This window comes from Leptonychotes weddellii, chromosome 6 (genome assembly GCF_054177405.1).
Source record: "Leptonychotes weddellii isolate Sample4059 chromosome 6, ASM5417740v2, whole genome shotgun sequence".
NCBI classification, from domain to species: domain Eukaryota; kingdom Metazoa; phylum Chordata; class Mammalia; order Carnivora; family Phocidae; genus Leptonychotes; species Leptonychotes weddellii.
The window spans coordinates 109,264,938-109,286,460 of record NC_138374.1 but is presented as its reverse complement, the minus strand read 5'-3'; the positions used below and the strand labels follow the sequence as shown (position 1 = coordinate 109,286,460).

At 33.4% G+C, this 21,523-nt stretch overlaps 1 protein-coding gene across 1 annotated transcript in view; it reads left to right on the top strand.

The window, feature by feature from the left end:
• Positions 1-21,317, top strand: part of ZBTB41 (zinc finger and BTB domain containing 41) — a 48,893-nt gene extending 27,576 nt beyond the window's left edge. The window contains exons 10-11 of the mRNA XM_006734062.3: positions 3,668-3,756; positions 15,299-21,317. Of these exons, the coding sequence (XP_006734125.1) occupies positions 3,668-3,756; positions 15,299-15,954 (745 nt within the window). The 3' untranslated portion in view covers positions 15,955-21,317. The remainder of the gene's footprint in view (positions 1-3,667; positions 3,757-15,298) is intronic.
• Positions 21,318-21,523: the final 206 nt, after the last annotated feature.

The window sequence follows — 21,523 nt, the reverse complement described above, 5'->3', positions numbered from 1 at the left end:
ATATCTGCTGCCATGCATTATTTTATTTGAAGTAAACGAAGAAAATCTAGCCTCTCTATACATAGTTGGTAAAAGAAGGAGTATTATGATAGCAGTCTTAGATAATTGTGGTTATTAGTCTTTGCTACTACACTAAAACTGTTTAAGTGCTAGTTTCCTAAAGGTAGTTGCAAGGTGCAATCTGAAACAAGATTAATGAAGTTTTCATACTCTGTTACAGTCTATTGGTCTTGTACTTGAATGAATTTTTTTACCTATGCATAAATTGTAATATGATGCTTTTGTCATTTGGAAAATATGGGTTCACTAAATTATGCCAATTTTCTAAATGTTAGCACATTTCACGGTACAGGATCAACAAATCACATTTGTTAATATTGCCTCTAGTCTCTCAGAAAGGAGTTTTGGGAAGCTGTCAACATCACAAGGGCATCTGCAAGTTCTCCAGAATTTTTATACTAGCTTGAAAGCTCAAACTTTATCATTGATGACAAATACTGAAGTAACAGTTTTACTTCCTTTAATTTTCAAGAAAATATCTGCCAAATACTCAAGTCTGTAACTGTGGCTTGTCTTTTTTTCTTTCTTGTCTTTCATTCTTTCAAGTAAAATGGTATTTCGTGAAGGAAGTGGCTCCTTCAGCCCACCACTCAGACTCAGGTACTTCGGTGTGCGGTGGAAGTGCTGTGTCTTGCCACTCCATCGCAGAGAACATTACAAAGGCCACAGTCTGAAAGGTTGAAACTGAGAAAAATTAGTAATTTAACTCCTTTACCACATTTTTCTTTTCTTTCTGTGAGTGCCTGGCAGTGAGGAGCACAATGACGATTAGTACATTTTGGGACCACTACCTTGTTTAGAGCTGAGGTACTGACACTTTTACCTCCCATGTCTTTTGTATATGTCATTAGTGTAAATGTCAACACAACGAGAGAGGCAAATAATGTTATGGTATTATTTTGAAAATAACTTTGATCTTATAAACCCTATGAAAGAATTTTGGGATTCCCTCACTGCCACAAGAGCCTGTGGGCCTATCTACTGGCCTAGATAGTTATGGAACCAGAAGCTGTAGGTTCCACTTTCTACAAGGGTTGCCTAATGGTGGATCTAGAATATGAAGCCTTTATGGAACCAGTACTTATTCCTATGTGATAAACAGCCACTGAAGATTTTAAACAAGAGGGTGACACAGTTGGATTTCTTTTGGGGTAGATCACTCTTATTGGTGTAGGGAGGCTGGATTTGTAGTGGATAAATCGAGGCAAGTAAATCAACCAGTTAGAAAGCTGCTAGAATTTAGGAAAAAGATGGTGAGGGCCTATCTCGGGAGTAGCATTAGTAATAAATAGTAGAAGGTACTTATTTGAAAAATACTTAGTTTTTTGAGATAATGGGAGTAGTCATGGATAATTCCTGTTTTCAAGGAATTCCACTTTTCAAGTGGGTGGGTGATAAACTGGCCAGTGAGATAGAGAAAACAGAAGATGGACTAAGTTTACAAAGGGAGATGATGAATTGTTTGGTGTGTATTGACTTTGAGCTGCTTAATGGAAACTCAAACGTAAAATGTGATAGGTAAATGTAAGTCTAAATCTCAAGAGTGAAGACTCACCTGTGGATAAAGATTTATATGTGAATACATAAAAGCAGATTATCCAGGGAAAGAATGTGGAGTGCTTAAGGTTAGCACCCCTCCTCCTACCCATTATTTTCTAATGTTTCTTCTTCCCTTTTAAACGTTTTAAAATGGTGACTCTATTTCAGTATCCTTATCTACTTCTCCACTTTCCATTCACTGTAATAAGCTGTTGCGATATGACCTCTGACTTCACCTCTTAAATTGCTGTCAGTATAAGTTCCTTATTGCCAACTCCAATAGACATTTTTAGGTCCTTTTCACACTGGGCATCTCACCTTCATTTGGAACTGTTTATCACTCCTATCCTGGAAAATCTATACTCTAGCATCCATGTGAGAAGGGAGAGGTACATATATAGGGCCTGACCCATCGAGGTCTTTGTACATTTTACCTTTATCCTATGTTCACTGTGAGACATTTAAAGTGTTGTGAGCATATATATGTTTAAAACTTCACTCCGTTCATGGTATAGACCATGATTTCTTAGCCATAGCTAAGGGGAGGACATTTTGGGCCAGATAATTCTTTGTTGGGGAGCTGTCCTGTGCACTCTAGAATGTTTATTTATTGGTATTCCTGGCTTCTATCTAGTAGTGGCAGTAGCACCTACCTACCCCCAGTTGTGAAAACCAAAAATGTCTTCAGGCATTGCTAAATACCCCATGCAGGGCAAAATTGCCCCTAGTTGAGTACCTCTGTGTCTCTGTGTGTGTGCCCATGGTGACCCTGTTTGTATCTCTGTTTGTATTTACTATGGATATGAACAGAATAAGACAAACCAAGTATACTGGTTACAAGTCTTTTGCTAAGTTATCAGTGACACTCCCAAGTCACTAAATCTAGATTATCTTTTTAAATGTCTATTTCATCAAGTAGAAGTAAGTTTCTGGAAGACAGGGCCTTGCATGGAGTTTTTGTAGCCACTTTGTAAATGTTGAGTTGAATGACTTGAAAAGTATGAGTGGCATTTGAAACCTTAGGCGTACTATTGCTATTGAATATTGGTAACGATATGCTAAACATTCCAGTAAGACTCAGTAGATCTGTTAAAAGCAAACTGTCTTACAGAACATTATAGTAGCCTATATTTGAGTTAATTATTTGGCATGTACTCATCAGATATGAATTATTTCCAAGGTGAGATGGTAGGCTTTCTAATAACCACCACTTAAATGCGAATCATTTTACAAATATCTTAATCCTCACAATCCTTCACAATGAAATTGGAGTCTAGGATTGTTTAAATCACGAACACATATTCTTAGGTACTGCTCTCTACTGCGTGATAAGGTAGTTTTGAGTACTTTATAGCTTTTTATGTCTATTAATCTGTAATAAAAATAAAGGGCTGGTATCTTGTTCTTTTAAAATTTAGATATAAAATTTAAGTTCAAGTTTGTAGTATTTATTATTTGTGTTATTAAGTGAACCAATTAGAGCAGTGTCACCTTTTTGATGAAGGCACGTTTTGAAGTTGCTGTAGTTTCTCTTCATTCATCCCCAGCATCTATTTTTTAAATTTAATTGTTATACTCTACATGCAGAGAAATTCATTGTTTGTAGTGTATAGTTCTGCAAGTTTTGACAGATGCATGTAGTCATGTAATCATTACCACAGTCAAGATACAGAATAGTTCCATCACCCCTAAATTTCCACCAGACTTTTTTGTTCAACTCCTTTTTTCTTCCTTCAATCCATCATTGATCTGTTTCTGTCCCTATAATTTTTCCTTTGATATTTTTAATAGCAAATAATAATAATACAGAAGTCCAGTGATTTAAATCTTAAAAGTAAGTGGTTTAAAGTTAAAAGTCTAAGGACCTCTTTTTACAAATTTGTATGTTGAATGTAATTGGAGGAGGAAGAGCCAGAGGTAAGGTTGGTACTTTAAAAGTATTTCCACATTCCTTTGGATTTCTATGCTTTATTAATGTGAGAATTATATGTAAATTTTGTAAATGTAACCTATTTTCATTATGTTATTAAAGTTATATTGAAAACTCAACCCTTTTTATGTTTCTTAGATACAAAGCAACCTTTCATCAATGTGACGTTTGTAAGAAAATTTTTAAAGGCAAATCAAGTCTAGAAATGCATTTTCGGACGCATTCAGGTAAAAGCTAATGGGTACTTTATTTATATCTTTGTGTAATTATTCAGGAGTAAAATATGGACATTTAAACTTTGTTGTTCTTGGTTAAATTTTTTTGTCTTTTCCCCATACGATTTTTACTTATTTTATTAAAATTGATGTCATGAATGAGCGATATTCTGCCTTTTGATTCTCTGTAAGCTTCAATATTTTTTAATATTATTTTGTAAAGTTGGGGCAAATTTTTCTTCATAGGGAATTTACTCAATGTTTAGCTCTAATTTTCCCCTTTTCTGGATGTTTATATTTGCTCTGTATCTATGTAACTCTCTGAAGACATTCCTTTTTTTTTTTCCTCTTTTAAAAGAATAAATCAGATAGGATTTGATCATCTTGCTTAACCAAGTTACTCTTGTATACTTTCCTTTACACATAGTCAGTTGTGATTTGTGGGTAGTTACAGTAGAATGATTTGCTTCAGCTGCTCTCCAGAAGATAATCATTTTCTAAACCTTTATTTTTTCCCCCTTGGTAATGCTGCCATATTTTGAAATATAGACTCTGTTGGATTCTTTCTTATATGTTATCATAGTCCTTGTTTGACTTCCCATAGAAATTAACAATTCTTAAACCTTTCCTTTCTTTCTTTTTAAAAAAGAAACTTATTTATGCATTTATGGCTGTTTTATATTTATTTGGATTTTGTCAAGCTGCTGTTCTAGAAGAGAAAAATAACTGATTTCATAAATATCAGAATGGAAAATAACTGGATTTGGGAAATTTCAATACCAAAGAATTTATTACTTATACGGTGCTGCTGTTAAAAATAAAATACAACCCCCTCCAAAGGAAAAAGTCATAATTTGGGGGTACATACATAGGAATATAAAATGAGGAAATCATATTAATGCTATCTTCCATATTATTTATAAATAATAAGCTTAATAAACTCATGGTTTGAAAGAAATGATGAACTTACAGAAAGTTAATTCAAGACCATTGATGATTTAAGAATTGTAAAACTGCAGGAATTATTTTAGAGGAGAAACTTAATAAGGGCTGGCTTTATAATTATAAAATTTTTTTATAAAAATTTTTTATAAAATTTTTTTATAAAAAAATTTTTTATAAAAATCAATAAACCATTGATTTATAGTAATTAGTCAGTGACCAATGACAATGTGGAATTTCCATCTCTGAATATCTCAGTTAGTTGGAATTAGGGACAAGTCACTCTGCCCATTGAAAATTGCAGAAATGAGCTCTATTACAGAATAAGACAAAGATTATGGCAGTTATGAAATGAGAGGGAGAAATCACCTAAAGCAGAGGTCAGTAAACTTCTTTGGTAAAGAGCTAGATAATAAATATTTAAGGCTTTGTGGGCCAGTCTCTATCACTCAGCTCTGCTTCTGTAGCATGAAAGCAACTGTAGACAATGTGTAATCAAATAAACATGGCCACATTCCAATAAAACTTTATTTACAGAAACAGGCAAGAGGCTGTATTCAGCTTTCGGGCTATAGTTTGCCAACTTCTAATCTAAAGTAATCAGCAGGCTACCAGACAGGACTTCACAGTGTGGCCCTTCGACAAACTGGTTTCCATATTTCCCGGTCCATTCCTGAGATTTATAGGTCCAGAAACTCACTTTTATGTCTGTACACTGAGAGTTATAAATACTCTTAGGAGTTCTTTGTAATAACCACTGGAAATAGATTCACGAGAATGTCAGCTTTTTATTCACCTTTTAGAGAATGAATAGTGTACTAGCCAAGGTATCCTTTTTCTCTAATCAAGGAAGCAAAGTTGCTAAATTTATTAAGCAGAAAAATATAGAGTAAAATTAGGTAGTAATTTTATGGAATAATTTATCAAGGAAATGGTGAAGGATACTGAATCATCCTTACCCTTGTAATAGTGTACCTCTCTTGTGACCAGAATAATTTTGCTCCCCAGATTCTTTTTCCCTAGCCAGGATACCCTTAGTGCATTATCTGTACTGCTTTTTTTAAGAAACAGATTCATGTTTTTTTGGAATCCCCTTAACTAGATTCCATATAGACCTTTCCTTTTCTGGTAATATATTCTTTCTCTAGGCGAGCTATAACTAGTGGATTGGTTTCAGTTTTGGCCAGGTCAGTATACTTAATTGGTTCAAATGAGTAATATGATCAGTGCTTAGCCCAGGACTTGCAAATAGTAGGTGCTTAATAAGTATTTGTTGAATGAATTAATTTATCATGTTTACCTTTGACTAACCTCTTATCTATCTGATGTTTTCAAACCACACAATTAGGGAAATTGGTTGGAATAGAGATACAAGATTTTCTTTTGTAAATGGCTTACTCTCATCCAATATGTGTTTTGCTTGTTGTAATTCTCAGAGTAGTGATTACATCAGTTCTTAGCAGTAGTCTTGTTGAAATGTAATGCATTTACTTAAAATAGGCATTAAAGCTGATAAATTTAGGGCCTGATTTTAGACTTGGTAGAATTTTCTAAGCTGTATGTAAAGTACCCAAATCTTAATGAACAGCTCAATGAATTTTTATAAATGAATACATCTATGTAAACACCACTCAGATTAATATAAAGTTATTAATATGTTACCAGTACCAAAATTGCAGAAGTATCTTCTCCGGTCCCTCCCAGTTGATAACCTCCTTGCAAAATAATCATTATTTTGACTTCTATCACCATTAGTTTTGCCTGTTTGAACTTGATATAAATGGAATCATACAGTATGTACTCTTTTTTTTTGTCTGGTTTACTTCACTCAGTATGATGTCTATGAGATTCATCCATAGAAATGGGTTTGTTTCTTTTAATTTTCATAGGACTATACCACAATTTATCCATTGTACTTTGATGGACACTTGGTTTATATTTACTTGGATCTATAATGAATAAAAGCTCTGAAAATTCTTGTTCATGATTTTTCATTATCCATATGCATTTATTTCTCTTGGGTATATGCCTTGCCACGGGATTGTTGGCTGATAAGATATGCATATGTTCTACTTTAGTAGACACTACTGAATAGTTTCCAAGGTAATTGTGCCAGTTTGCATTCCAACCAGTAAGTATATGGTTTATGAGAATTCCAGTTGCTCCATGTTTTCACCAACACTTGACACTGTCTTTTTTTTTAAGCCATTCTGATGGATATGTAGCACTGTCTCAAAGTGGCTTTAATTTGCATCTCTGTGAAAGTAATGCTATTGAGCACATTCCCATATACTCATTTGAATATCCTCTTTCTTGGAATACCTGATTCATTCTTCTGCTGATTTTCTTAAACTGGATTGTCTGTCTTTTTCTAAATGATTTGTAGGAGTTATGTCTGTATTCTAGAAATTTGTCCATTGTTGGATATCTAAATTGCAGATTCATTCTACTCTGGCTTTCTTCTCACTCTAGTAATGGTATCTTTCAGTGACTGAAGTTTTTGAATTTTATAGAAGTCATGTATCAGGTTTTTTTTTCTAGTTAGTTTCTTACTATATCCTCTTTAAGAAATTGTTGCCTGTTCCAAGATTGTTAATATTTTTTTCTGTTACCTTCTAGAAGATCTATTTTAACTTACATATTTAGATTATGAACCTTCTGTAATTTACTTTTGTGTTCATTATTAGGTAAAGGTCAAAGTTCCTTTTTTACTTTTTTCTTTTTACATGTAGCTATCTAGTTACCCCAGCACCATTTATTGGAAAGACCATCCTTTCCTTAACAGCATTTCATTGGCGTATTTGTTTTAAATTAAGTGATCATATATGTCTGGTTTGTTTTGGGGCTTTGCTCAGTTCTTTTGTATTATTTGTATACCCTTGCACCATTGCTATACGTAAATTACTATGGCTTTTGATATCTGGTACTGTAAATTATCCAACTTTATTCTATTTTGGTGTCTTTATTATTCTTGTTCCTTTATGTTTTTATACAAATTTTGAAACATCTTATTTCCAAACACAAACACCTGCTTGGAATTTTATTAGAATGTCATTGAATATATAGTCAATTTTTCCTTAATTGATTATAATATTGAATCATCCAGTCCATGAACAATCCCTACATTAACTTAAGTTCTTTTAAATGTTTTTCAAAGATGTTATAGTTTTTGGGGGTACCTGGCTCATTTGGTGGAGCATGTGACTCTTGATCTCAGGGTCATGAATTCAAGTTTGCCATTGGGCATGGAGCCTACTTAAAAAAAAAAAGATGTTATAGCTTTTTAGTGCAAATATCTCACACATTTTCATTAGATTTATATCTAGATGTTTGATGTTTTTGTGCAAAATTATAAATTGTATTTTTATTTGTATTTGTTTCTGATGTATAGAAATGCAGTTGAGTTTGTATATTGACTTTTTTTTTTTTTTAAGATTTTATTTATTTATTTGAGAGAGAATGAGATAGAGAGCATGAGAGGGGGGAGGGTCAGAGGGAGAAGCAGACTCCCTGCTGAGCAGGGAGCCCGATGTGGGACTTGATCCTGGGACTCCAGGATCATGACCTGAGCCGAAGGCAGTTGCTTAACCAACTGAGCCACCCAGGCGCCCCTGTATAATGACTTTTTATCCAATAACTTTGCTAAGTTCTCTTATTAATTTTTGTAATTTAGCTCTTTTTGGATTTTCCAAGCATACAAACTGGCCATCTGTGAATAGTGACAATTTAATTTTTCCCTTTTCAAATCCTTTTCTCTCCCTCTTGGCCTTATTGCTTTGGTTGACATCACCAGTGGTATATGACTAGAGATACTGAATAGTGGACATCCTTGTCTTATTCGCAGTCTTCAGGGAAAAGCTTTCAATATTTCATAATTAAGTATGATGTTTTCTGGGGCTCCTGGGTGGCTCAGTCAGTTAAGCATCTCCTTCCGCTCAAGTCATAATCCTGGTGTCCTGGGATCGAGCCCTGCATCGGGTTCCCTGCTCAGCGGGGAGTCTGCTTGTCCCTCTCCCTCTGCCCCTCTTCCCCTGCTCATGCTCTCTCTCTCTCTTCTCTCAAATAAATAAATAAAATCTTTAAAAAAAAAAAAAAGTATGATGTGGGGCGCCTGGGTGGCTCAGTTGTTAAGCGTCTGCCTTCGGCTCAGGTCATTATCCCAGGGTGCTGGGATCGAGCCCCGCATTGGGCTCCCTGCTCTGCATGAAGCCTGCTTCTCCCTCTCCCACTCCCCCTGCTTGTGTTCCCTCTCGCTGTGTCTCTATCAAATACATAAATAAAATCTTTAAAAAAAAAAAAGTATGTTTTCTATATATTTTGTAGATACTGTTTATCAGATAAATTACCATCCATTCCTAAATTATTTAGAGTGTCATGAATAGGTATTAAATTTTATCAGATTTTTTTCTGCATTTATTGAGGTGATCATATCTTTTTCCCTTATTAATGAGATAAATTACATTGATTGATTTTTTAATATTAGATCTTGCATTCCTGAAATAAACACATATTGGGGTTATTTATTTTCCAGTTACTATATAGTTGAATTTAGTTTGTATTTTGTATCTTTTTTCTTTTTTGTCTAATATTAGACATATTCCTTTTTTTTACCCCCCTTGTACTGTCCCTGACAGGTTTTGTTATTATGACTCTGCTGGCCTCAAAAAATTATTTGGGAAATAATACATCTTTTTAAATGAAATGGAGGAGTTTATGTGAAGTTGGCATTATTTCCTTATTAATATTTGGAGGAATTCACTGATAAGTCCCTCTGAACTTCAATAAAAGATTCTTTAATAGTTACAGAGCTGTCAAATTTTTATTTATCTTTTATTTTTAAAGAACTCAAATCTAAAATATAAAATCTATCGGCAGAATTCAAGTTACCATATTATGTATCTTTTCAGTGACTAGGAATTTGTTGATTTTTCCCTTTTTTTTTTTGATTTTTCCCTTCTTTATACATGTTTTTTAATTTCATTTCTGCTTTTTATTTTTTTTAAATTTTGTTTCAGTTTAATTTGTTTTTCCCTAGCTTTTTTATATCCATGCCTAACTTATTAAATTTTAGCATTTCTTTTTTTTTTTCTTTTTTCTTCTTCTATATATTTTAAAGTTCTAAGCTGCCCTCTAAACATTCCTTTAGTTAGATTCCACACTTTGTTTTATGGTTCATGTTTTCATTATAGTTCAGTTACAGTATTTCCTAATGTCTGTTCTGATTTATTCTCTCAATAGTGGCTTATTTGGAATTGTGTTACTTAATTCCTAAATATTTGGGGGTTTTCTCAGTATTTTTATGTTGCTGATCTCAATGTATATTTTTTCTTTTTACTTTCAATCCCTCTGTGGACCTGTATTTAAGATGTGTGTCTTTGGAGCATCGTTTTATTATCTATTATGATAATCTCTTTTAATTGGGATGTGTTTAGTCATTAAAATTTTACATGATACTTATTTGGGTTTAAATCTGTCATCATGCTATTGGTCCCATCTGTTCCTTGATGCTTTCTTTCTCTTGTCTTCACTTCCTGTAATCATGAAGAATTTTTATTATACATTTTCCCCTCAATTAGCTTGTCAGTTGTATGTTCTTGCATTGTTCTTTAGTAGTCACCCTAAAGATTGCTATGTGTATTCATAAATTATTAGAGTCTATCTTGTTAGTTCTTTATCAATTTCTAGACAATGCAAAGACCTTACAATACCCTTAGCTCTCACCTTTTATGCATGGTATGTATTTTAATTCTACATATACTTTAAACTACATAAGACATAATTTTTTGGTTTTAAATAACTCATTTATTTTTAACCATATATTTGCCCATTACTGTTACTACTTCCTGCATTTGCATTTTTCCACCTGGAATTTTTTCCTTATGCAAGAAGAACTCCTTTGGTGCCTAGGCACCAAGTTCTCATAGGTTTTGATTATCTGAAAATGTTTTTATTTTTCTTTACGGAGAATATTTTTCCTGGCTATAGAATTTACATTAGTAGTTAATTTTCTTTCAACATTGTAAATATGTCATTTTTCCTCTTTGAACTTCTTTTGTTTTTGTTGAAAAGTATACTGTTGTTATTCTTATTGTTGCTCATTTAAAGGAAATGCCTCTTTTTTTTTTTTTTTTAAGAGAGACAGCAAGAGAGGGAATACAAGCAGGGGAAGTGGGAGAGGGAGAAGCAGGCTTCCCACTGGGCAGGGAGCCCAATGCGAAGCTCCATCCCAGGACCCTGGGGTCATGACCGGAGCCGAAGGCAGATGCTTAACAACTGAGCCACCCAGGCACCCCAGAAATGTCTCTTTTTAATTGGTTGTTCTTTAAGATTTTTCTATCTGTGATTTTTAGTAGTTTTATTATAGTGTGCCCAGATGTGCTTTTTGGCTTTAGGCGTTTTTTTTTTTTCGTGTTTTGTGAGGTTTGTAGAACTTACTGCATCTGTGACTTGAGATGTCTTTCTATTGTTTAAGAAGATTCTCAGCCATTTTGTCTTTCATATATTGCTTTTGCTGTGTACTCTCTCCTTTTTCTGGGATTCCAGTTTATGTATGTTAGATATTTTACTTTGTCTTTTATATATATATCTCATGCTCTTTCTATTTTCTTTTGTTTTGTTTTGTTTTTTTTAGAGAGAGAGAGAAAGAATGTGCATTCTGGTGGGAGGGGCAGAGGGAGAATTTCAGGCAGGCTTCATGCCCAGCCCAGAGCCCAACACAGGGCTTGATCTCACGACCCTGAGATCATGACTTGAGTTGAAATAGAGTCAGATGCTTAACCAGCTGAGCCACCCATGCATATGTCTGTATTTTCAATCCTATTTTTCTGTGTGCTTCTATTTGGATAATTCCTATTGATCCATTTTCCACTATACTGATTATTTCTTCTGTAGTGTCTAATTTGCTACTGAATCCATCTACTGAATTGCTCAGTTATTTATCTGTTCCAGAAATTTCTTTTTTCCAATAGATTCCAATTCTGTGGTGAAATTCTCTTTTCTGTGTTTTCTTGAACATATTAATCATACTCAATATTTCAGGTCTTACATAATTTTTCTTTACCTTTAGGTGTATCTGTTATCTTTTTTCCTCCTCCCTCTTTTGGTGTTTGGCCATTTGGTTCTGTTTCTTGATATGCCTGACAGTTTTGAATTGAACTTTAGATTTTGTGAATGAAAAATTGTAGAAGCCCCTGAAGTTGTATTTTTTCCCAGATATATTTAATTTTCTCACAAGCAGATAGACTGAGATGGCATTGATCTTTTCTGGTCTGTTTCTACTCTACCTTTCTTCTAGTTCATCATCATTCTGGGGTCTCAACTGAAGTATGATGTTTGTACCAGAGTCTCCCCACTTTGATGAGACTTAAACTCCAATCTTTGTCTCCGCAGTACCCTTGGGATTGCTGCAGTATCTGTTCAAACCTTCAGTAATCCCAGCCTCTGGTTTTTAGCTGTCTCATCAGCAAATGTTCATCTTGGGAGTTGAAAAATAGAGGCATTTTTGTTCATTTCTTTGTTGTTCTTTCCAGGCTCTTGACCCCTTAAATCCTTGGTAGTTCCAAACTCCAGCTTTTATCTTTCCATTCCAGGGGAATGTCATCAAGCCCTCGGCTGCCACTTGGCCTCTGTTTCCCTATACCTTAAGTCTGAAAGTGCATTGAGAAAAGAAGACACCTCCATATCTTCCTGTGTCTCCAGAACCTTGGCCTCTTACGTCCTGGCTGCCTTGTTTGTACTTCAGTGCCTCTAAAGAGTAGATTGTTTTGAGTTTTTAAAAATCTTGTTTTTTCCCCTTCACCAGCAAGAGACATAGTGTGACATAAACTACTCCATCAAATCTGAATGGAAGTTCTTGAGTTCTATTTTTGTATACTAGTTTTTAAAATCTAAACATAACTGATCCACTGGAAGACTTTTTTAATTCTAAAGATTTTATTTTATTTATTTATTTAGAGAGAGCATGAGTGGGGGGAGGAGCAAAGGGCAAGAAAGAGCATCTCAAGCAGACTCTGCGCTGAGCACGGAGCCTGATGTGGGGCTCAATCTCATGACTGAGATGATGACCTGAGCCGAAATCAAGAATCAGATGCTTACCCGACTGAGCCACTCAGGCGCCCCAACAGTTTTTAATTCTAAAAACTCATAAGTTACTATGATTTTAGCTGAGAAATAGATTACATTTCTTTGAGCATTGTTTTATATACTCCTACTCTTAAAAAATAGACTCCTTTCTATATGTCTTGCAAGAGACATTTCCTTTGTTTCCTTAGGTCTCTGATATATGAAATTGAGATGCATCTAGCTTGAATTATTATCAAATAGGTAATTTTGCTACAGAAAGACTTGCTGTAGAAAGTATGGTTCTTTAATATGTATTCCTCTTTTCATTAAGTTCATAGTTGTTGACCCTTTTCACTATGTATCTTTAAGCACTCTAGATTTACTTTTTAAATATAATAATATCAACATTTCCTCTGTGGATCTTTATCTTTTTACAAACCTAAATTGATTTTTATATTGGAAAATGACATTTGTTTAAAATGATCATAGAAACTTCTCAAAGAAATATGCCTGTTTGGGTCCCAGTTTCTTAAAAGTATTTGTGGGACACTGGAACTGACTAACTAGGACTTTAAGTCCTTTATGAAAGCTTCTTAATGAATGTGCTTAAGAAACTATCATGGTTAGTACTGTGCCGAAGGAGAACACTTAAAACCAATACTTTTATCTTTAAAAATAAATTCTGTGCTTGGTGGTGGTGTTAATAATGCTGTGCTAGGTAAAAAGCTCCTGGTGTGACTGGTTTTGATGCCAGGAATTATAGAAAGAACTTTATAGTTCTTGCATTTTGGAAGTGTAATTTTGTTTTTCAGGACAGTCTTTTATAAGCTTTTTCATACTGTCCCTGATTCTAGGTATTTCAGGTGAAATCAAATGTTGGATACAGTGTGTTCTATACACAGTTGCAAATACTATCTTTTCAGGAATCTTAACCCTTTATATAATGTATTACTTCATGTCTTACTTCTTCTTTAGTAACATCAGTAATGATATTAGTCTAGAAACTAGTAGAAATCTAATAGTACCAGAAACCAGCATCCCAGTCTGTATAAATTTTCTTCACTGGGATTTGAAAGTTCTAATGGTCTACAAAATAACAATTAAGCAATAATATTTAACAAATAATTAATTGTTTGATATTAGTGGCTCAACTTGAAGATGCAGTTCTCTTAATTTTCTAGAATTGGCCTTGTTTTAAATGGAAAGATGAAGAAAACAGTGCTATCAACAAACCAATATAACAATTAATATAAAATCTTTGCATTTAGCTTTAAAAATATGTGCCTTTGTGTCTATTGTACAGTTGTATGTCTGGATTTATTTGTTTTGTATTGCTGCTGTAACAAATTACTATGACGTTAGTGGCTTAAACAGTATAATTGTGTATGATCTTATAGCTCTGTTGGTGAGAAATCGGACATGGGCTAAAATCTAGTTGTTGGTAGGGCTGCATTTCTTTCTGGCAGCGCTAGGGAAGAATCCGTTTCCTTCTCAATTGTCTTATTGGTAGAACTGATTCTTTGAGCTGTAGGACCAAAACCCAGGTTCTAGTTTTATTACTTACTGTAAGCTGAGAGTCTTTCCTAGCTTCGGGAGGCCACCACATTTCTTGGGTCCTGGCCCCTTTTCGATTTTCAAAGCCAGCAATGCAGGGGTTGAATTCTCTTCCTGTTGCATCTCTCTCACCCATTCTTCTTCAGTTAGCAGCCACTTTTGAAGACTCATGTGTTTAAATAGGGCCCACCTGGATAATCCAGTTAATCTCCCCACTTCAAGGTCATTAATCTTAATCAGATCTGCACAGTCCCTGTTGCCATGGAAAATAACATATTTATAGCTCCCAGAATGTGTACATCTTTGGGAGGCCATTATTCTGCCTATCACATTGGCTAACGTAGGAATTTATAATGTTTCATATTTAAAAAAAACAAAAACAAAAACAAACCCAAAACTACAATGTGGAAACCTGACTCAGAAAGAAGTGAAAACTAGTCCAGTTTCCTTGTTCTTTACCCTGATCAACTCTCCTTATGTTAACCTCAGGCTAGACATAAGTATAACTACTTCTTAGCCTGATTCTAAGAACCTGGTTAATCAGAATTGCTGTTTTACTTTTTGCCCTTCTTGTGTGGGAGGAAATCAGATGTTTTGGTTTTACAACTTTTTAAGGGGCTGTAGTAGGAGTAAAAGAAAGCAATAATAATAGTTTGGGTCCATTAAGTTCTTATGCCAGGTACAGATCTAAGCACTACTCATTTTCTCATTCAATCCATTTACCAACTCTGATGTAGGTACTATTGTTATTCCATATTACTGGCGAAGAAACAGTGCTTAGAAACTGTCTTGCTCCAGGTTTGACTGGAAGTGGTACAGCTAGAATTCAAACCCGGATCTTTTTAATGTTTGAGCCCGTTCTCTTCATTGTGATAACATATAATATCACTGCTTTTATTAAGTTCTTGTGAGTATTCGTGTGGAAAATGTGTTACTTTAAATCACTGTCTTACCAAACGAATGCATTTTACACTTAATTTCATTTTTGTTCATACAGGTGAAAAACCATACAAGTGTCAAATTTGCAATCAATCTTTTAGAATTAAGAAAACTTTAACAAAACACCTGGTTATTCATTCTGATGCCCGACCTTTCAACTGTCAGCACTGTAATGCAACATTTAAGCGGAAAGACAAGCTGAAATACCACATTGACCATGTTCATGGCATAAAATCTCCTGACGATCCTCTCAGTACTTCTGAGGAAAAACTTGTATCTTTGCCAGTAGAATACTCATCTGATGATAAAATCTTTCAAACAGAAACAAAACAATATATGGACCAGCCCAAAGTTTATCAGTCAGAAGCCAAGACTTTGTTACAGAATGTGTCTGCTGAAGTGTGTGTTCCAGTAACATTGGTTCCAGTTCAGATGCCGGACACTCAGAGTGATCTGGTGCGTCATACAACCACACTGCCACCACCTTCTCATGAGATCTTGTCGCCGCAGCCACAAGCAACTGATTACCCCCGAGCAGCTGATTTAGCTTTTCTGGAAAAGTATACTCTCACTCCTCAACCTGCAAATATAGTTCATCCAGTACGACCTGAACAAATGCTAGATCCTAGAGAACAGTCTTACCTTGGAACATTACTAGGCCTCGATAATGCTACTGCTGTACAAAGTATTTCTAATAATGAGCATCATTCATGAGTAAATCTAAACATTCCACAGACTTTTTTGATGGTTATGTGCTAATGGTAGCCTAGACTGATGGCTTTTAAATTAGTAAGGCTGCTATTTTTTCATTTTCTCTAGTTTCTCCAGTCCTCAGAACCATTTCAAATCAAGAAAAATATGTATATCTGTTTACTGAACATATGAATGAATATTTGGACACATTTTGAGGTATAATATTTGAAATGACATTTCTGTGATTTTTAAAGATGACTTAGTGCTAATTTTTAATGGTTTCTCAAACTTTTCAAAATTACTGGCTGTTGACTTTATGGTTTTGTTTTTGGTTTTGTTCTTAATTATCCATGGAAATTTTTATTCTTGTTTAGTTTCGATCCTTTTTTCTCCCTTCACCATCTTCTAAACAAGCTTAAGGACCATGTAGCCTTTAAGAAAGAATATAAGAGTACACTGATAATTACAACTCTTCCTTGTCCTAACTTAAGATTCATTATTGTTTCTTCCACATTTTAAAAAACTGAAATTAGGAATTTAAATTTATAGGGAAGTCTTGGATATTTCTGTGTTTTTTATCTTTTATGTGGCCCTAATTTTAGGTTATTATTAATCCTTTGGTCTTTTGACAAACTCAAAGCCAGAAAGCTAACTTAATTAAGATTAGCTTGTTAAATGAAACCTAGAATTGAAATAATTCTCCAAATGATTGGTTTTTGCCTATGCTTCAATTATTATGAGTAAGAAATACAAATTTTTAATGTATAGGCATTAAATTATACAAGTTGAAAATGTCTTAAAGACAAATTATGACAGTTTTAACTAGATAGCTTTGAAGGTAAGTTCATCTTTTATATTTTGTCATTTAAGAAACATCAAAAATACATCATACCAGGTATCTTCATCTCACTAAAGGAGGGGCAATTATAACTAATCAATGAAATTTAATTAACACGCTACTTTTGGTCTCATTTACTTTGGCTAACAAAATTGTGGGAAACAGAACCTAGGTATTTATTTCATATATAATTGTTAGGGAAGGTGCCAAACAAATTATAAAATTCATGCCTAACTAAACGTAATGTTTACTTTAATTAAAGGGAACCACTATTTGTATACAGATTTACATGTAATCTAGATCTTTATTTTGCTTTTCACAGAAGCCTAATGTCTGTAATTATCCTTGATTTTTATTTTTGTAGGAGATAAAAGTTGAGGACTTGGTGAAAGGAAATAGCAGTTAGAGCAAAAACCTCACTGATAAAAATTAATTGAGGAAAAAGTCAGTCAAAATTATAAAATACCTTTAAAGATGTGCACTTTCCATATTTTCAAGTCAATTTAAACTTAAGCTAGGATAATGTTTCCTAGTAGAGCTGCTTGAAGGATTAGAATAGGCAGGGTTGATTTATTATTAGCATGTCATTTGTATGTAAACTACTGGAAAATAGCAATTTTAAGAGTTTTCTAGTTCAGTTTTGTTTACACTCCTAATTGCTTTAAGCACTTTTTTTTGTGTGTAAACTGTAAAGTCTGGCCCAGCCCTTGTGAAAAAAATCACAAATAAAATAATGAAGTTTTAATGAATAAAATTTAACCACTTAATAATGGGGAAACTTGTTTGCTGAAGCACTTAAGAAGTGAAGGTACTTTAGAGGAACATTCACCATACTAGTGGCAATAAAACAAAAGAAGAAAAAATGTTGAGATTGAGGCAGTTAACCAAAGTAGCTCATATAAGTAACAAAACCGACCTGAATTTTGCCTCAGTCATCAAGGTTTGGTTGTAATTAATCTAGGACCAGTAGATTAATGTATTCTTCTTTTTAAAAGGTTCTTACTTTTGTGTGGAAATGTTATATCTGGGGTACTTACATGATTGAACTTGACTATATGAGGTACTATTGTTAGTCTGTTAGTCTTTCAAATTGACTTTTAAAAATACAGATCTTTATGATTTTTATCATAAAGACCAGCAAGACTTTTAACTAAAAAACTTCCTGTAATGAGACGAAATAATACCTAAAAGTATACCCTGCCTTACATATAAACCATCATAGAAAAGTTTGGACTTATAAAAAGGCAGATGATATGTATGTGTCTGTATGGTATATTGTATGCTTGGTAGCAAGAAAGAAAGAAGGTGTTGCATTTTCACATTGAAAAGAATACTTTGCTTTTTGAAGGTATTTACTTTAGGATTATTTTAATAATAATTTCCTAATGCTTTAAATATATAATTTGATTGTAGGATTGGTTTACGGTATAAAACTTTTCTGGAATACATCTCTTAATGTAAAGTGAAATAGAATTATATTTAGTTATTATTGTAGGTAAACTTGAATACTGGTTTACTCTTTCATAAAATGCTTTCAGTTATCTTGTTTAACCTCATAACCAGCTCTGAAAGAGAAAGGACATGCTATATTCCCATTTTAGAGATGAAGAATCTGAGGTTAAGATAAAGGACTCAGTTAAGCTCATATCATTAATAAATGTCAGAGCTACTAATAGGGAAAGAAAGCCAGCATTACTAAATGCTTACTATGTGCCAGGCACTACATTTTCTCATGTAATCTTAAACAGTCTGGGAATTAGATAGTATAATTCTTACAAAGAAATTATCTCAGCGGGTGGACAAACACACACAAATCTGCTGCCTCTAATTTCCAAAATTAGAATGTAGGAAATTTTAAAATTGTGAAAACCTCATGGATTTGGGCAAACTGAATGTATATAAGTTGTTGAAGTTGGCACAAAAAATATGTAATGAGGCCTACTCTTTTCAGTTAACCTTTTGTAATATTTGGAGTATTTGGACAAATGTTCCATTAACTCTAAAATCCATTAATTTTGTAACTATACTTAAAATTTTGAATCTTGCAACTAAGTTTAGCCTCATTCAGAATTTTTTATTTTATGAACATAATTTATTGTTTTAAATTAATTTTTTAGCTGATAGCAGTTAGCACTTAATATGTAAATTGAATAATTTATGAAGTGTAGAAATTTGTTAACCTAATCAGTTTTTACTTAAACGCACCAAAGATTTTTAGTAGGTATTAAAATAGTTTAAAAGAATTAAAATTCTTTGTTGTTTGAATAAATATTTGTCCAAAGAAGCACAGTTGAAGTCCTAGGATTATGGATTTTTAAAAAAAATCGTTAGTTTGAATACTAAGATTAAGTGTTTGTGTTTATATGTATAAAAATAAAAACAGAAGAAAACACTCTGGGAATAGTCATACTGACAAACCAATTACAAGTAAGAATACTCAGTTTTCCTCAGTTTAATTAATTAAATGTTATCTTTAAGTGGACACTATTAAATGCTAAATAATAAGCTTATTTTTTACACTACACTATTAAAATAATTTTGCCTTAGAGTTTTTTTTTAAGACAAGTTGAACTTATTTTTATAAGAAACCCCACCTATTTTTTGCAGCCTAAAATACCATTTAAGATTAGGGTTTGTTCTTCATGCCAGCAAGATTTAACCAACAACTGTAAAGGTAATGATCTTTGCATACTTTTAAGTAATTTAGTCATTTATTGCTGGGACAAAAGGAGTAGCATAAATAGGGTTTTAAACTGGTGCTTTATTAAGTGACTTCCTTTTAAGTGATTGTAGGTCATGAAATAGGTACACTAATATTCCGTCAACTTTAAAAGTGTCAAGACGTCTTTGCAGAGTGACTATAAACTGTTAAGGGCTAATAAGTAATTAAATATCATTCATTGCTTTTCACTCTTTAATTGCAAACAAAAACACAATTAAACTGGTATGTTTATAAGTTTGAGTTCTTTTCCTACCAGATCATTTTAACATATCATTGATGAAAAGTCAGATTTAGAGCATTAGCTCTTTGACAGTGTCCTTTTTATACCCAGTCTTTTCTGAATTGAATGCTTTGTGCCTTTTCGCTGTGTTGTAGTTGCTTGAAATTGATTCTGCTGGCTAGATTGTACTGGTTAATAAATGATTTTGATTTTGTTGTTGTTGTTATGGGTTTTATGTTTGTGCTGCCTGCTGGTCAGGCAACACTTTTTTTTAGATTATTTTATGATTATTTAGGAAAATGGCACTAAGTACAAGTGTGAACATTTGGTTTTTTAAAATCTCTTTTGTGGCCTTTACAGTTACTGTGAAGCCACTCCAGGGCCTGTCTCTAGATGCTTATTAGAGGAATCTGACAAATAAAATAAAATGAGTAGTGTGTCTGCCTCTCTGTCTCCTCCTCCCCCTCCCCCTCCCCTCCCTTTTTAAAAATAATCAGTTCCCATAACTGCACAGCTCTACATTGAATGGCTTCTCATTTCAGTTTGCCTAAAACTGAACTAGAGGTGATGGTTTGAGATGAGTTTCTCATTAGGAGCAGCAACATTCCAACCAACATACAATTGAGTTGATGAACTCAGGAAAAATTAGGACTTTTAAACTCATACTTGGATTATTCTAAGATTCAGTGCCAAATTTGAAGTAACTAAAAATGTATTCTTTAATAAGGAACAAGTAGCATTTCTAAAACTTTAAATAGTGTTATGATAAATGTTACTTGTGATTAGGGTGAATAATGGATAATGTGAGAATAATTTTCTAAATAATTTCTAGGAACTATAGGCAATTCTTCCTTAGATCCTCCCCCTTTCTTTTACACATTCCTTTCTTGGTAAATCTGTAGTGTTCTTTTGGGGGATCACCCTCTTGTTTCCTCTAATGTTATTTCAACTTAAAGATACTTTTATCCTAGAATATTAGCATGCTTTCTGCTCTTCTCTTTGGAAGTAGCATTAATAAGATAGAAATAATAGGATTAGGTTGTGTGGAAGATGAGAGAAAGAAGGTCTTGGTAGAGTGACTATGTTTTGTTTACTCTTCATGTTTCATTCAACTTGCTATGTATTGATCTTAAATCTATGACTATTGAAGAAGCCCAAGACAATTTAAATTTAGCCTCTGCAGCCATTTATACAAAGAGAAAATAAGAATTATATTCAGAGAATAGAGGTTATATAAAGATGGACGTATCTTTTTTTAAATCTTAAGTAAAAAAGTAATTTCAGTGCTTGCATTATTGTTGGAGATTCTAAAACATTTTTTGAATGAAGAGCATGTATACTCATTGTTATTTTGCCTCTTTGCTTGGTATTCCTGCTTGCGTTAAAGTTGGACAGTGTACTGTGGTGTAATTACAAAATTTTTATTTCTTCCAACAATTGGACTTTTCTTATCCCTATAGATACAACTGTATTACAATAGATGAGTGTGGCTGCCAAAAAGAATGAATACAGAGGTGGGCATTTAGCTGCTCCATGTTGTGTAGTAAGCGTTCTAATTAAAGGGATTTATGATGTACATTAAAGTGGAAATGCTTTTGAACTTAGCCTTCAGTCTCAAATCATAAGTTTTGTTTTTAATCATTAAAGGACACTTAAAAGCAATTACAAAGAAAAATCTAAAATATCAAAATTCATTATTTTGTCAACTGTGTGAAGTATCTTGTGAGTTACATAGATATTTTAGCTGTCTCGTTTCATAAGTACAAATGTATAGAAAAATTCAGTTCTCTGTGAAGACTAGGAAGTGTAT